Below are 17,728 nucleotides of genomic sequence, written 5' to 3' on the forward strand. Positions count from 1 at the left end.
CCTTAGCGCAGTCACACAAACCTGAGTCTCCATTACTTTGATTTCTTGTTCTTTCTCTCAGCAAAGACCCCAAATCCTAAAACACATTTATTTCCTTAAAGGTTGTAAGTTCCATTTTTTTTTCCTGCTAGGATACAGGGTGATTTATTGACCAATATGGCAGAAGAGAGCCTCAGAAAAATAGAACTGTGTATCAGCCTGTGACACAAGGCAGGCAGGCCCTGGCTGGCAACACACAGGCATTGAGAGGGTTGGATGGCACTGGTCTTTGTGGCAAGTTGCTATTGGGGCTCTCTCTGAAAGTTTCCTACTGTGAAAGATAAGGTGCAGGTGTGTCTTCAGGGTCTAAACCAATCGCTACCTTGTTACAAAGTCTGACATGACTAGTGTGGCCAATGTATTCAGGGCCTTCTTTTCTTAAGAGCCAACTGGGAGTATACATGGATCTTGGCGCTTTGTAAATATCTTGGCCATCTTCCCCCCTGCAAGGTGATATGTTAATTACTCCACTTGATCCCTCAGCAGGACACTTACATGGGAGATGAGCAGCAGTCAAGGGTTCCTGTTTTGTTTTAGCAAGGAGCGGAAGAATGAGGAGAGGACACGCTTGTCAAACGCGCACCAGGTTGCTTCTAGAGCTGATATAGTACTTAGGAGAGCCAAGCCTGATTATGCACTAATGCACTGCACTATTGATGGATTGGTCCGGGCAGTGACTTATGATGCCTGGATTGCTGTTTGCGAGGCCTTTTAACTATCTTAGAAAACAAACTAACGGTTCAAGAAAAAGCTTTAAGAACAAATAGGTGCCAAAAGGACATAATTCACAATCTGAGCAGTTTGGTTTGGTGCAAAAGAAAAAAAAAATATTAACTTCATCTAGTCCTTGGGGCTCCATAGCAATAAATATTGATTTGATATGAAAAATAGCTATGTGCTGTAGTTAATAGTGTTAAGGACACTTTATCCGTTAGAAGGGGGAAAATGCAGCAAAATATGAGCCCCGGGTTATGTTGCTAAGCAAACCCATTGTGTGTTAATAGTTTTATTTATAAAACAGCACTCTCCATTGATTTTTGGCAGCAGCGCAGAGCTGCTGAAACCGCATTTCACACGTGTTCCCATTGGCTGTCTTCTTGCCTCTCACACCAGTTTGTTATTTTTAATGGGTTTCTCGCAACACCCAGGGTTGTTTCTTTTGCTTGGTTGGTTGGCTGATTTCATATACTACTGTTTACAGTCTCCTAAAAGCACCCTGTGCATCCATCCCGGAAGTTCCCATTTCTAGGAGCTGTGTTTTCCTCCCCACAGTGCCTCAGTACCTAGCCCTGTTTTCAGTGGACAGCAATGCATCCACAGTGTGTGTGAACTGGAGTGGCACTTTCCTCTTGAACGGCCAGCTAAAGGAGTATGTGGTCACCGATGGAGGACAGCAGGTGTACAGCGGCCTGGACACCACCCTCTACATACCAAGGACAGTGGACAAAAGTTAGTAACTGACCCCCTTCTTTGTATAGGGTGCTCTGGTCTGTTTTTTTTTTTTTTTTTTTTTTTTATAAAACTATATTTGTTCCTCAGTTTCTCTCTTAATCTGGCTATCACACAAATAACTGAGACACTTTTATATTTATTCAATAATAAGCTTCATGGCATAAGAACTGAGCAGTTATTAGTCTATTCTTTTAACCCCCTAAACTAATCTGGTTTCCTCCCCAGTGTATCCCAGAGATACTTGCACTTTGTAGCTTTCCTGCTCCAGCTCTTCTACTGATGTCTCCTGTGCATCAATCCCCTACTTCCTACTCTAACTCCTCCTTCCCTGTCTGGCAGGAAGTCCTGCCCTATTCTCCTCCCTGCTCAGTGATTGGCTGTAAGCTTCTTTACTCTCCTATTAGGGGGTAACTGGGGAGCAGTGTTTATACAACATTGACACAGGAGATTCTCAGAACAGGGATTGCAACCAAATATAGGAGGTACAGAAATCAGCATTTGAATTACACAATAACCTTATGCCTACACTGGTCCCCAGGTTTATGAAATGTTATACCAGAAAGGTGTCCTGAGGGGGCTTGTCATCAAAATTCCTTGGTTTATGTGGCCACTGTTTGTAGAAATCTAACAGCTCAGAATAAATATGAGGCCCCTTCCTTTGTTTCTGGATACATCCAGGAACAGTGCTGTCTCCAGGTGAGCTGAATGGCTACAAGAAGGAACAAGACCAGAGGACAGGTCCCGTTCACAGGACAAGCAGCATAGACTTAATTGGAGAGCACACTGAAAACTGCAGGGGTTTCCTCGCTGGATCCCTGCTTTCAAACAGCATTGTCAACAGTATGCTGGCTACCTTTCACTATCAACTTGGCACAAACTAGAGTCACCCGAGAAGAGGGAACCTCAATGCAAGAATTGCTCTCATCGGAGTGCCCTGTGAGGCATTTTCTTGGTTGCTTGATTGTCTCGGTGTAGGAGCAAGTGCCCTGTGGGTGCTGCCATCCCTAGGCATAGAGGCCTCGCCTATATCTGACAGCTTGCTCAGCAAGCCAGAGGGAACAAGCTGGAAAACAGTATTCTGCCACGGTTTCTAAGTCCTTCCCTCCCCCAAGTTACTTTTGGTCATGGTATTTATCAAAGTAACAGAAATGTTACCAGATAATCTGACAGCCATCTCCAGCCTGAACCCCCTGAGTGAGGAGCTCCCCAAACCTCACAGGGTTAAGTCCTACAAGGACCGCTCTTTTCTTCCAGGACTGTACCCCATCCTCCTCCCCAGTTGCATTTTCTATATCTTTGTCTTGATTTTCAATTGTACCAAGAAAGTTTCCACAGGCACCTTAGATTTTCAAGTAACCAGTATGGCTGCAGAGCCAGTGGCTACAGAATCTTTTGAAAAGTACATTGGATTTATGTACTAAGTCAACCCAGGAGTGTTTGGGTCCTTGAAAGGCCTGTTTATTTAGGCTGAAGGAAGACTCCCACATTGCATTTATAGAAACCAAGTTTCACCCTGAGTGAGCCACACACACTGTCATAGCTCCTGGTCACCCAGGCAACTCGCTATGGAGGGAAGATGGCCTGACAGTTGGCGGATCTGGGTTCTACCTGAGTGGGCCTCAGACCATCTGTGTGACCTTGTAAGAGGCACAGGGTCCTGGCAATTGAAACAGGAATTTGGATCATGTGATTCTCCAGTTCTGAGCTCTCCAGTCGAGGGAGGAACTCCTGAAGGTCTTAAAGGAAAAGGTGGAGAGAGATGCAGAGCAAGAGCCACTGGTGTGTGGTCCCTGACTCCTCTGACCATGCGGCTTGGCCGCTCCAGGTGGAAGGCCTGCCGCTTCTCCCCACCCTGTGGACATGCTGTCGTTACCCAGCAGCTCTCTTGCTGATTGGCTTTTTAATTAGAAGTGTGCATATTAGATGTCAGTCAGCTTTTCATTGCTATGACAAGTGCCTGAGACTGTCAGCCTTCTAAGGAGAAAAGATTTATTTGGCTCATAAATGCTTCTGTGAGCCTGCTGGCACAGCTTTGAGCCTGTGGTGTGGCAGTCCATGGCCAAGCCTCTTCCAGGTCCCCCTCCCCCCCCAGCAGCATTGCTCCAGGAAGCAATCACTGCTGAAGTGTAGTCTGCCTTTGCAGAACTGCTAGCATCTGAACTGTCCTCCTTTCACTTCTGTTGCTATGGTAAAACAAACAAACAAAACAAAAAGTACCCTGACAAGGGGAAAGAGATCCTGTTAGCTCAATTCCAGGTTTCACTCCATCGCTGAGGGGAAGTCAAGGCAGCAGAAACTTGAAAGAGATGGTCCCATTTCAGCCGCAGCCAAGAGCAGAGAGAACAAATGTATGCGTGGGTCCCAATCAGCAGCTTGCCCTACTCCCATAAGGTCCAGGAACACAAAACCAGGACATGGAAATGGCTGGGTCTTCTCACATCAGTCACCACAGTCATGACAACCCCTCACAGTTAGAACTGGCCACCAAGTGTGTAACGTTAACACTCAGCTCACTCTAGAGTGTTATTTTCATTGATCTTTCAAGATGAACCCCCCCCCCCCCCCCGCATTAGCTGGTGTTAAACAACTGAGACTTACCAGGTCTTTCTTTGGTCCAGCTTTCTTCTTCCAGGTCACCTGCACAACAGACATTGGAAGTGTTAAGACTCCATTGGTCCAGTATGATGTCACTACTGGATTTGGTAAATGTTTTTCTTGTTTTGTGTTTACTGTAGCAGCTACTTATTTTCATTATGGAAGAAACTGATATGTCAGGGAGGGAGGGAGGGAGAGAGGGAGGGAGGGAGGGAGGGGAGGGAGGGAATGAAGGAAGGTCCTTATGAAACTTATATTAAACAAGGAGTTAGGATTACTTTCAAAACCCAAGTCACTAAATTGTCAATATGGCAAACATCAGAGAGACCTGGTTAAACTTCTTTTCTGAACAAATACTTTATTTAAATAATTTTATGACTTCATATACAGAAAGGTAGCAGAGAGAAAATCCAGGAACCATGGAAAGATGGTAGACAGTAGGTGGCCAGTTTAATTCCTGATGGTACAAATGATGTACTGGGTCAGAGCATCAGATGGTGGTGTGGGGCCATTTCTGTCTGTATCCCTAAGATTGCATCGGCTTATGGGCTAGGGAGATGCTTGGTGAGTAAAGTATGCACCATGCATTCATGAGAACTTGGATCTCAATCCCCAGAACTCACTTAGGGGCAGGTATGGTAGGCACAGCCTCTAATTCCAGTGCTTGCAAGGTAAAATGAGAAGTGGGGACAGGAGAGCACACTGTGCATACACATGCATGCATGCACGCACACACACACACACACACACACACACACACACACTCCCCTCTCAAGTTTCAATTACCAGCTATTTCGTTTGTACATACTTGGGTAGACCATATATTTCAGACGTAACATGACCCTTCCCCTATAGCTAATGTCATTTTACTCAGAGCTGTGAGACAGAAAAGACTTCTTGGATAATCTTCCACAGTTCCCTTAGTGGATAGTGGAGGACACAGGGGTTTATCCAGGAAGGCTCCACAAACCTGTGTGGATGCTTGCTCACTTGTTCAGATGTTGTCTTCTGACCACCTCCTGGACCAGGACATGTCCTTCATGTGTCTCTCTGATTTGCACGTTGATAAGAATCAGCACTGTGAGTCTGTTAATTACACAGATCTTTGGGTCCCTGACACATACACAGGTGAGAGGGGACTGAGGACTGTGTCTTTTACATAAGTCCTGTCCCGTGATTCTGACACTGGCACCCAGCACCACATGCTCCATATCAGTCTGGAGTCCGACTCATTTGGCTCCAGTTCCAGCTGTAGGTTTTCTTTGTAGCTAGCTCCCAAATGCTGAACTTCACCCCCTGGCTGTGGCCCTGGCATTTAATGAACAAGGCAGGGCCCTTAAAGTAGAAGTGCAATCTGAAAGGAAAATGGAAGGCTAGACACAAGCGCGTTTTCAGCATCTACCTCAGGGCTGTAGCGTCCAGTCAGCTCTTGAGGAAATGGAGGTTCCCACTGTGGGAAAGCTGGGCTGGGGGGTGGTCCTTGTGTCTGGAGTCAGGCCCTTGGCAGAGCAGAGCAGAGGAGAGGAACTCTATGGACTGAGGGTGATGAGACGTTCTGCCCAGCTTGTACCTCTAGTCAGTTTTAATTTTTATGATATAATTTCTAAAGAGTCCCTGTCCTGTTGCCCGAAGGCAGCCTCCAAGCGGGAAAGGAGCAGAGACAGCATCTTCGACTGCTGAGCTTTCAGCTTTCGAGGCTCCCCCCAGGCACCCTGCCCTTCATTCCCTGTGTACTCCTGAGCAAAGAACACACTGAGCCGATGGGATGTCTCTGGGGCCCCAGCCTGTGTCACATACACAGGAACTTAACCCTTCTCCTGCACAGCCAGAGTTCAGTTTTCAAAACACCCCACACTGGCTCTCACTGTGAAGGGACTTCCAACCTGCTGAAGCTTTGTCTTTAGTTTGCTTCCAGAAGTGAGAAGGCCCAGAGCATTGGTGACTTCAAACCATGTAGGCTATCAGAGGAGGGGTTGGGTTCATAAAGGTGTACCCTTATCTTGGGGTTTAGACTAAACTGGACTTATCTTCTACCTCTCCCCTCCAGGCCTGTGCACATCAGCCCTGGCATGTCTTCCCTGTCCTCTGGTACTGATCTGCTGGAAACAGGGAGGTGCACAAAGAGCAGTTGGTTTCCAGTGCTATGAGCTTACCCTCTGTCCCCCCGACACACACACACACACAAACACGCACGCACGCGCGCTTTCAGTGGCAGGGGTATGCCTCTCAGCTTCAGGCCAGCCCAGGTGGCGGCTGCACCTAGTCGTGAGCCTCTAAGATATTCTCAGAGAAGGGATGCACAGCTGTTCAGTTATCCGACTCCTTTCCCTTGTGGCCCACTCCTGTCCTCCTTGAATATGGTATCTCCCCCCTTCCTTTCTAAGAAGCCTGAATGCTCATTGTGTTATTCAGTTTTCCTTCACCATAACAAAAGAGGATCTGGGAAGCCACTTAGAGGTTTGCTTAGGCTCACCATTTCAGAGACTTCAGTCCAAGTTCACTTGGCCCTATTGTCTCTGAGGCTGACGCTGAACACTGTAGTGGGAAGCATGTGACAGAGCTTAGATGCTTACCTCAACTCTCATAACAACCACAGAGCAGAAACAGATACATCTGGACCAAGTACATCATTTGAGTCATGCCCGCAGTGACCTACTTCCTCCAGCTAGGCCTCACCTCTCAGCAGCCCATTAAGGCACAAACTCATCAACAGACTAACCCACTGGTGAGGTGAGAGCCTTAATGATATAGTCACCTACCACTGACCCATCCCTGAACCCTAGGGACCAGGCATCCCACCCAGATCCAAACTGGAACACACACTAAGTGTGTACTTTGACTTCTCTGTGCCAAGAGGAAAATATCAACCTATTATTAGCACACAAATTCAGGAAAGTGTATAACCAATACTTACCTCTGTGGGAGGGAATATCCCAGTATATCTGAGATGATTGTTAGAGCTTTGGCTAACTAACAGAGGCCAAGCAACAAGCCACGGGAAAACTGTAAGAACAGGCCATTGACATTACAATCGAAAAGACCTGATGCAGAAAACCTCGGAGGAGTAGAGTCATTGTCTGAGCTGAGGGAGCCTTGTATACCCTTGGTGCATATGTCTTGGTGACTAGGGAAAGCCCACAACTCAGGACACCCAGCCAAGGATAGGGGCATCTCTTTCAAAAAATAATGTCTTCTGTCTACCAACCAGTCTTTCTAAGGTAAAGGTGATCGGCAGCACTGTGAAACGCCGGTGTATCCCTCAGCCCCTGAAACCAGCACTCCAGCTCATGTGTAGTTAGAAACAAGCATGCGCACACACCTCTGCTTCCTAACCAAGCAACAGCCCCCAAAGCCACAAGATTGCCTTCTGGAAGGATCATTATTCTTTCCATGGGTTTTTCAGGCCTGGTGCTGACAACTCCTGGAGAAAAGAAGGGAGCAGGGACCAAAAGCACGGAGTTCTACAGTGAGCTGTGGTTCATCGCAGTAATGGCAGTGCTGGGCCTGCTCCTGCTGGCCATTTTTCTGTCCTTGATTCTACAAAGAAAACTCCATAGGGAGCCATGTGTCAGAGAGAGACCTCCCTTGGTACCTCTTCAGAAACGAATGACCCCTCTGAGTGTCTTCCCACCGGGGGAAACCCATGTGGTATGTATGGAAAGAATGTCTTCTGATGGAACTTGATTTTCATTCTTATGAATTCACTTATCATCCTAATAGCTTCTTGCTAAGTATTTATGCATAAAGTCATACCCGCAAACATAGATAACTTTATCCTTTCCAGTTTGGATGTCCTTTAAACCTTTCATCTAATTGCTCTCACAAAGACTTCCTTTCAGTACTATGTTAACAGCAGGAAGATGGGCATCTTTAAAGAGAAATACCCCATTTCCTTTAGTTTTTATTGCAAATGTACTTTATTCTGTGGAGGTATGATTGTATGTGTTAATTACTCAGTAGTTTTACCATAAATTTTTTCAAATGCCTTTTCTGTAAAAAATGATGAACCCTAGGCTTCTATTCTTCCTTCTGTTGATACTGTGTATCACATTTCTTGACTTGTACATGTAGGAACCAATTCCATCAGATCATAATACACACACACATCAATATATCACCTACCATGTACATATGTGAGTGAAAAGAAAATGCTATTTCAGGAAGCAGTGTCTAAAGACATTGAAAACCAGTGGCTTGTGCGTGTTGGCATTTGCATATAGACTGGAATATTGGTACAGGTCTCACTGATATATAAACGTCAACTTGAACTTCCGTTACTAATATGTAGTAAGGATGTTTGCTCCTGTGTCCCTCAGGAATGAGTCTACAGATAGTTTTGTGTGTACTAGAACTGTATGCTGTAGTGTACTAGTTTCTTTGTCTGGTTTGGGAATAGGGTAATGTTAGTTTCAGAAAGAGTTTGGAACAGTTCTTGTGTTATTTTTGGATTTGCTTAAAAATTATAGAGATGGTTATCCTTTAAATGCTTTCAGTAAAGCCATCAGATCCTGGACATGTTTAGAGGATATATTTAATTTTATTTGTAATTACATGTTTATGTGTCTGTGTAAGTGTGTGCATGTGAATGAAGGTGCATGCAGAAACCGGAAGGCATCAGATTCCCCTGGAGTTGGAGTTACAGGCGCTTCTAAGATGTTGAGGTTTGAGTGCTGGGAACAAAACTTGGGTCCTCTTCAAGAGCCATGAATACTCTTAACAGGCGAGTCATCTTTTCACCCCTAAGATAAAAGAATTTTAATTAGTGTTTCAACATCATTTGCTGATTTTCTGTTCACTTTGTGTTGAATCACTTTGGGGCATATTGCATATACTTAAAAAAATCTACCTATTTCTCCTGGTTTTTCCAGTTTTTTATAATTTCTTAGTTTCATGACAATTTCTGTAAGATCATTCATTACCTCTTGGTCGTTAGGAGCACGTTATTCAATTTATATGAATTTTCTCACTTTCTATTCCCCTTGTTCTTAGATTGTAGTTCTAACCTGTCTTGGTCTGAGTAGAACTGTGGTGTGATTTCAGTTTTATTTCAATTGATTGAATCTTGCTTTGTGGCTTAATTGCTCAAACCTCAAGATCCCGATGAGGGGAATCTATGTGCTACTGCTGGATGAAATGTTAAGTAACTGTTCGGAATGCTTGCTGTGAAGTATGGTTCTATGCAGCTGTCCCTGTGATGGGTTTGTATTTGCAGCATGTGCCCAATAAGGGCATATGGGTGTTAGAATGCCCAGCTCCTGCTGAATTAGTCTGTCTTTCACTTTTGAGCTAACTTTGCTTTGTATTAGGAAGCGCTGGGTTGGGCACTGTCTTGAGTTACTTTTCTATTGCAGTGAAGAAACAGCATGACCAAGGTAGCTTATAAAAGAAAGGATCTATTGGCTACATCTGAACAATGGGTCTAGGTCCACTGCATGCATTGTCCTTGGTTTGTGCAGGGCCCCCTGGGCCCAAATCTGCTTGTGGGGCTCCTGAACTCTCTGGGTCTTTCCATCCCCCAATCTTCCATAACACTCTCACCTGGAGTCCAGCACAGAGTCCCAGCATTTGTCCTGATCCCCCACTGCCTCTGACATGAACTCTGGTGCCCCCCCTCCCCGCCATTTGATCACTTCCCCTTATTGAGGAGGCCCAGGGAGCACACAGGGGAAGAAGCCTATCTGGATGAAAGAGGTCCCCTTATGTCAGAGGTCTAGGGCAGGGAAATAGGAAGGAAGAGGGAGGGAGGGTCGGAATGGGAAGATACAAGCCAGGGGATATCAATCAGGATAGAATCTGAATAAATTATAATAAAATTTTAAAAATGAAAATTGGATCTAATTGGAGACAAGTTTAACAGTTTCAGAGGGTGAGTCCATGACCAGCATGGCAGAGAGCAAAAAGCAGCAGGCAGACAGGCAGGCATGGAGGAATAGAAGAGACATACCGAGAAAACCACCATGGTGGTGGAAGGAGTAAAACTGGAATGGCTTAACCTTTTGAAACCTCCAAATCCACCTGTAAGAGACATATTCCTTCAACAAGGTCAAATCTCCTAATCATTTCTAAACAGTTCCAGCATTTGAGGACCAAACTCTCAAACATATGAGCCTATGGGAATCATTCTCACCCAGGCTAGTACATTTACGTCATCTTGAGCAGGTGCTTTTGTCTCTAGAGTGTTTCCTTTTTAAGATTTTATCTAGTATCCATTTTACCTGAAATGAAGGTGGCTATTCCTGCTCTATCATTTTTTCTCATAGTAAAGACTGAACCATGCATATGCCAAAAAAACAAAAAAACCCAAAAAAACAAAAAACTCTTTGCCACTGAGCTACATTTACCCTCCCCCACCCCCTTTGGCTTTGTTCTGGGACATTCCTTAGTTGCTGAAGCTGCCTTTGAACTTATGATCCTCCTGCTTCGGCCTCCAAAATAGCAGGGATTACAGACCTGAACTATCAAGCTCAGGTCATTTTGAGTTCCCATTTTGTGATATATCTTTCCCCAGACTTTTATTTTTTAGTATACACGGTGTATCTTTATAGTGAAGCAATGTAGTTAGTTTCTTGTAGGCAGCATATAGTTGTGTCTTAGAATTTTTTGTTGTATGTTCTCTTGCTTTGTTTATATAGTCAGGGAGGCCAATATAGTTGGAACTCATAATCCTTCTGCCCCTGACTACCATCTACTTACATGACAAGTGCGCACTGTTATACCTAGATATCAACTAATTCTTAATTCTGCTAATCTATTATCTGTTGATTGATGAATTTAATCCATTTATAGGCAAAAATGTTAATGATAAACTAACTTCTTCCTGTCATTTTGATATGGTACTTTGCTTTCCTTGTATGTGTTTGATTGATTTGGCAGCATCTGGTTTTAAATATTACTCTTTAGGGTGCTATTCCAGTAAGTCTTATACATTTGTGTTTCCATGACAGCAGACAGCATCCCTTCATTTCTAGTTATAATGTCCCTGTGTTTCCTAGTGTTGGCAAAGATTTCCCTAAGTTCCTTCTTATGTAGGAAAGACTTTACTTAGTATTATTTTTAGCATATTTCCCCTTCTATATTTTAAATATACAATCCCATTCTCTTCTAGCTATAGGTTTTCTGTGAAAATTCTGCTGCAAATCTGAGGAGCCTGTTAATGTTGTGAGAATTCTTTGTCATATCTACTGAATATCTACTGAACTATACCATGGTTAAGGTCTATTCCTGATGAAGCTTGTTTGGGTTCTTTCAGCCATATCCACATCTCTTAATATTTGGGTTTTTTAAATGTATTATTGTGTTTATGTATTTATAAAATTATATTGATCATATCTCCATCCATCGTTTTCTCCCTCCAACTCCCCCCATCTTCTTCTATACTCTATGCTTTCCCTTTTGCTATTAATACCAATCGCCCAGTACCACTAATGCTGCCCATATGTGCACAGTTGTGCAGGGCCATCCACTAGGCATGAGCAACCTATCAGTGGCCACATGCCCAAGAAGAGTGTGTTTCTCTCTCTTAGCAACCATCAACTGCCAATAGCTCTCCTGATAGGAGTGACATCATGCTGGGATTTGCCTGGCTTAATCTTGTGCATATAACCAGAGCTACTGTGAGCCAATCTGACCAACAGCTGTGTCCTATCAGAAATCAGCATGCTGCAGCCCTCCTCCCCACCCCACCCCCAGTTCTGTCCTATCCAGAAGTCAGCATGCTACGGCTCTGGGGGAATTATCAGCCATTATTTTATGAGATAGTTTTTTTTCAGCACCCTTTCTTCATTTTCTATTATTCTCCAAATGTAAATATTAGGTCACTATAAGCCTTGGAAGTTTAACCATTATTGGTCCATTTTCCTCTTAATGTACTAGTGTCAGTAACCTGTCTTCAAGTTCTGCATACTTTCTTTAGTTTGTCCATAGGAAGTTTCCTTCATAATATTTCATGTCATTCATGGAAGACTCCTGATTGACTCTCTTAATGGTTTCTATCCTATCTCTTAATCCCCACTTACCTTCTACATTGTCCCATCATTCATTCCTTTATACTTTTCATCTGTACTCATCTCAGTTTCTTAGGATCATGTTTATTGTCTTTGGAATTTTGTAGATTTCCTTAAAATTTAAATGTATTCTTGGGTAATTCTTATTATGTCTACTGTAACATTTTTCTTCCATTTTTATAGTCATACTTTATAAGAAGGGCAGTTTTGTTGTCTATATGAGATGTTGGAATGACAATTTGAGACATTTGAGTATAAGGGAGCTTGAAAACATGGTTTCTTCATCTCTGGCTGATCCTGAGGTATGTCTGAAGCCTTTAGCAGTCTACACTGCAACAGTTCATGGTGGCACTGACTGGATTTGAGGCAGACACAGGCTTAGAAGGGTATACGTCTTTAGGCCCAACAAAGTCAGCTCCAGCAGCACTGTGGTAGCAAGCACCTACCAGTCTAGGTGGTATGGTTACTGGGAGAACCATATCCCTTAAGGCAAGCACAGGGGATGCCAAGGACTGTGGTGCAGCAGTGATAGTTCTTGGGGCCTTTTTCAGGTACCACAGATTCTCAAAGATGGTGTTAGCATCTACAGGCCAAGCAGCTGTAGATCTCCCCTAGGTCCTGTAGGCAGTGGCAATCCAGAAGACAGGGAAGCAGCAGGTGGGGCCCCAAGTCAATGGGCTGTGGTGTTCATTCCCTCAGTCATCTTTTCATTTAGGCTTGTGCTCTGCCATGCCCACACACGGAGAACTTAATTCGGTTTCACAAGCCAAGTACAGGTGGTTCTGAGGCTTATGGGTCTGGTCTCTCGTTGTCCCAGAGCTTCAGAGACTGCAAGGGGATGTCCCCACAAGGAAAGCTACTACGGGGACAACATTCCTGGTGTTGACAGTTACCGTTCTGGATTTCATGTTCACAGACTCCTTTCCTGATCCCTGGGACCAAGCCCGAGTGAGTCTTAAAGTTACCAGCTAGGAGGGAGAGCTTCTGTAGGCCCTTTTATACACTCAGGTGCTGACATGTTCCTGAAGCCATATGGCTTGGCTCCCTAAGCATAGGGGAACTGGCATGTTCCTGCAATGGCTGCAGTCCCAAACTTGCCTTATGGGAAAGGAGTCCCCTAGATCACATGCAGTGGGAGGCGGGTGTTGGTAGGGGCCTGGGCCTACATGATTTTTCTGTTACTCTTATCAGCTCCAGCTATATAGGCATGGGGGAGACCAGGGATGTTCAGCACCCTCTACAGTCCAACTGCTGTGTCAAAAGATCCTCCCTAATCCATGAGCTTGTGGCCACAGCACTGCTGGACCTTGAGTGCAGGATCCTGTAAAAGCTATACTCTGCCCGGGGAGCTGGAAGGATGTACTAGTCTCATTGGGCTTCTACCCCTCCCCCCATGCCAAGATGTCATCAAGAAGGGGCTGTTATGGCCTGGGGAGGTTCAGAGCAAGTGCTTTTTTAAATTTGTGCTGAGACTGAACCTAGGACCTCAAACATGCGTGGGAAGTGTCCTGTAAGTAGGCCACAGCCCTAGCTGGGAGTTGCTTTTACAACAGTCATCTCCCAAACTAGAGTTTTCTCTTAAAAGTACTGTGAGTGTCTCACTCAGGTTGCCTGTCTGATGCTATGGTCCACGTTACTGGCACTTTGCATATGTGAGGACAGCAGCATTTGGTCCTGGACAGGACGTCACCTACAATGCTGCACACCGCTTCTCTCTGTTCTCTGCTCATTGTCCTTGCTCTTTAGGGTTTCCGTCGCTTCTCTGCTCCCCTCAAAACGGTTTCCCATTAGTGGCTCAAACTCTTCTCTGCCATAGAGCTGTGTGGAAAAAGTCCTTCTCGCCATCTGGGCTCTGAACCCATTGAACAATGTTAAGCAAAGACTGATGCACCCATTTGTCTTTTCTCCACAGTTTGACTCTGTGGCTGATATAACTGATGTGTCCAGCAATGTCACCCTAAAAAGTTACACTATGCACTTTGAGGTACCTCTGTGTGTGCTGCATGGATGCCATCTGATGTTTTGCATGCAGTGTTGACTGTCTAGTAAGAAGCAAGAAGTATTTCAGTGAGGGGACCATTGCATCAGAAACTCTGGATGTTTAAGTCAGCTAGAATGCACATTTTAGATTATAATTTTTGAGAGATTTGCCTTGCTGGTGATAATTACAGGGCTGATGAGTTATGGACACTGGGTTCCTACAGGAAGGTAAGTAGAGGAGTAAGAGGGAGGGAAGGGTCACTTCCTACACAGATCCAGAACTCTGAAAGTGAAATTACATACTGCTTATAGTGGGCCACAGAAAATAAGGTTCACTTTTAATGAGGGGCAGGCTCCATGTCAATGTGCAGGTAGAGAGCACCTTAATCCAGACTCAACATCTGGCTCCACTGATTGGTAGGCCTGGTCCCATAGGAAGCAAAACCATCAAGGCTGGGTATAGTGCCCTAGGGATTGAGAGTGCGCGACTGACACCAGCATCAGCACACTGTCTCAGGGAAGCAAGGGCAAACACTCCAGGTGTTCACAGGTCAAGTTCTGCTGTAGGAGGCTCTAGAAAGTCATTCCTTTCTGCCCCGATGTGTGAATTCCAGTTCCCAACCACATGCCATTACCTGCCCATCTCCAACAGCATCTTCCTTTCCAGGGAATAGCCGATACCAGAATCCCTCGGTCTGGGACGCCTCTGAGTATCCGGAGCAGCCAAAGTGTGTCTGTACTGCGGATCCCGAGTCAAAGCCAAGTCAGCCAAAGCTACTCCCAGGGCTCTCTCCACCGCAGTGTCAGCCAGCTCATGGACATCGCAGACAAGAAGGTTGTGACAGATGATTCACTGTGGGAAACTATTATGGGCCACAGCAACGGACTGGTGAGTTGACTGCTTCATGTATAGACATGGCTGCTCTTGAGCAAGCACTGTAAATGTACCCAGTCATGTTGTAAACAAGTGCCTTGACAGTATTGCTGTCTGGTTAGCAGGGTAGGAACGGCCTATCGAGCTGCTGTACAGTAAGACACTCAGCAAACACCTGTGAAGATAGGAAGTGGCCTAAATAAGGCATAAAACACAACACTTGGTTTACTTTAACCCCCCAGAAAACCATGATAAATACAGTTCTGTTCTTCATTCATCCATTGAGACAGGTTGCAAGTCTTAATGACAAGTTTCTCCTGCCTCAACCTCCTAAATGCTAGAATTACAGGCATGTGTTGCCATGTCCCCACTTTAAAAAGACAGACTTAAAACTGCAGCCCTGGGGATGAGCACAGGCTCTGTGTATGCTAAGCATGCATCCTATCAGCTGGGATGTATCACCAGCCCTCTGGCACACTTACGAGCCCTATCTTTCATACGCTCAGTGCAATGGTTCCAAGTGTTGGCCTTGAGGGATCACCTTGTCATCTCACATCAGCCTCAAGCTCCCTAGGGGCTGAAAGGAGGAACATGGCAGGATTTTTACCAACTGTGCTTCTTTGTCATCCTAGACATCTGCTGGTAAGAAAAGAAACTGAGGGCGGACATGTTAGCACTCCAATGGCCGGCGTGTGTGTGTGCACTCTAACCCAACCTTCACTGCAAAGTTAGGGACTTCCGTGATTTCCTTTTTGACTAATGGCAAATGGTGAACGTAAAGGGATTTGTTACTTGGCTCCAGATCCCCTTCTTCTGCCAACACCTAAGTCTTTTGTGCTTGTCCTGAAGACTAAGTGCAAAATGAAGTTAAACACTGTCTTCTGGGGGCTGGGGTTGTGGCTGAGTTGGTGGAGAGCTCACCCAGCATGCAGGAAGCCCTGTCCAATCCCTACATCCACATTCAAGTGGAACACAGTAGTGCACGCCTACAGTTCCAGCACCAGGAGGGAGAGGCAGACGTACCAGAAGTTCAATGTCATCCTCAAGTACATGGCACGTTCGCAGTCACTTGGGATACATGAGACCTTACCTCACAAACAACAAAAAACCTTTCTGAAAATCCTGCCGAAGATCAAGTTAAGAACTGATCTTGTTACAACTATTCAGTTACATAATTCCATTCCAGATCTAGCTAAAAACAAACAATTGCTAAATGAATTATTTGATCCATGCAAAACAGAAGTTTATTTGCTGTAACACAGGAAGACTTAGATGAAACATTTCCCATAATTTGTCACGCAGTCTAGGAAAGGACTGTTACTATCATTACAGAAGAGCAGAGGGCCCGGGGCACTTGGAACCTACCCGAGAACACATTGCTCATCTTTCTGTAGGATTGCAGTCTTTGGCTTTACCTGTAACCACTATGGATAATGAACATGTGTATTTGCTTGGTGTTCAGTTCTGGAGAAGGGCAGTGCACAGAGTCAATGGAATCCCATGAAGGTACCAACACATGGCAAGTTACTGCTTTATAATGAAATCTTGAACTTAACCCTGTTGACACAGTACAGGGTAGGGAGCAAGAGGACATTAACAGGTTGTACTTTGCCTTTTACTCTTTTTTTAATGAAACATTTTAAATTAAAAAGTACAAGTACGTATACAGCCAGGCAAGGTGGTACATGCCTGTAATCTCAGCACTTAGGAGGCAGGCAGATTGCTGTGAGTTCTAGGCCAGTCTGGTCTACAAAGTGAGTCCAGCCTGGTCTACAAAGTGAGTCCAGCACAGCCAAGTCTACACAGAGAAACCCTGTCTTGGAAAAACCAAAGAAAGAAAAAGAAAAAAATACGTAGATTCAATTTTTCCCTACTCTACAGACAAACTCAGGCTCACAGCGACTAAGATACTGTACACTGTAATACACTCTAGCTGTGAGCTGAACCAGTGGACTGCTCATGTGATCCCTTCAATGAAGGGAATTTAAAGGAAGGTCTGTCTTAAACTACATTCTAGTATTGACATAGGCAGCTTTAACTCACTGAACACGTTTTATAGTAAAATGATAGACTATGAATGAGGAGCAAATACTAATAATAGTTAAGTGTTTTAACCAGTGATTGGCTTGCTTTTCAGTATATGGATGAAGAGGAACTAATGAATGCCATCAAGGGCTTCAGCTCAGTGACCAAGGAACACACCACCTTCACCGACACCCACCTATAAAGAATGGACATTAGAACACAGAACCTGGGTGCATGTTCCGTGCCCTGCTCTTTCCGGTTATCACCACGTGTGATAAAAGCTGAAAAACACTTAAAGAAACAATTTTTTAAATTCTTCCTAATAGAGACCTAAAAAAGGTTATTTCTCTGGTTGTCTCAAATAAGGAACTGTATCCACACCTGAATGCTTTGCTGGGCTCTACCCATGACACTGCTGGTTAAAGGCACATTCCAGCCCATTTCAAGATGATGCGCACTTGTTACCTGCTGAGAGGCTCTTCTTCCCCTTCGAGACCTCCTATTTCCATCACGGAGGATGAAATCGTCTAAGCAAGAGCTTCACTAGCAACCTGACTCCGCACTGAGGTGGAGAACCAGCTCTGCACGCACACACTCGGATAAGGTTCTAGAGCTGTGGCTTCCCTGGCAGGGCAGGCAAGGTGCACTGCTCTCCCAGCTGTTTCCAAGGACTAAGCCATTCACTGACGTTGGCTTGTTACACCTGGAAAACCTTCACTTCAACTGAGGTCCTATTTCAAAACTAAACCTTGTGAAATCG

The 17,728-nt window shown here is 44.8% G+C and overlaps 1 protein-coding gene across 1 annotated transcript in view; it reads left to right on the top strand.

Annotated features, from left to right (window-relative positions):
* The window catches only part of Ush2a (usherin), a 696,795-nt gene extending 679,365 nt beyond the window's left edge, over positions 1–17,430 (top strand). The window contains exons 67-71 of the mRNA XM_051148119.1: positions 1,312–1,488; positions 4,110–4,193; positions 7,490–7,734; positions 14,737–14,958; positions 17,081–17,430. Coding sequence (XP_051004076.1) covers positions 1,312–1,488; positions 4,110–4,193; positions 7,490–7,734; positions 14,737–14,958; positions 17,081–17,170 — 818 coding nt within the window. The 3' untranslated portion in view covers positions 17,171–17,430. The remainder of the gene's footprint in view (positions 1–1,311; positions 1,489–4,109; positions 4,194–7,489; positions 7,735–14,736; positions 14,959–17,080) is intronic.
* The last annotated feature ends 298 nt before the right edge of the window (positions 17,431–17,728 follow it).

The sequence above is a fragment of the Acomys russatus genome, chromosome 6 (assembly GCF_903995435.1).
Source record: "Acomys russatus chromosome 6, mAcoRus1.1, whole genome shotgun sequence".
NCBI classification, from domain to species: domain Eukaryota; kingdom Metazoa; phylum Chordata; class Mammalia; order Rodentia; family Muridae; genus Acomys; species Acomys russatus.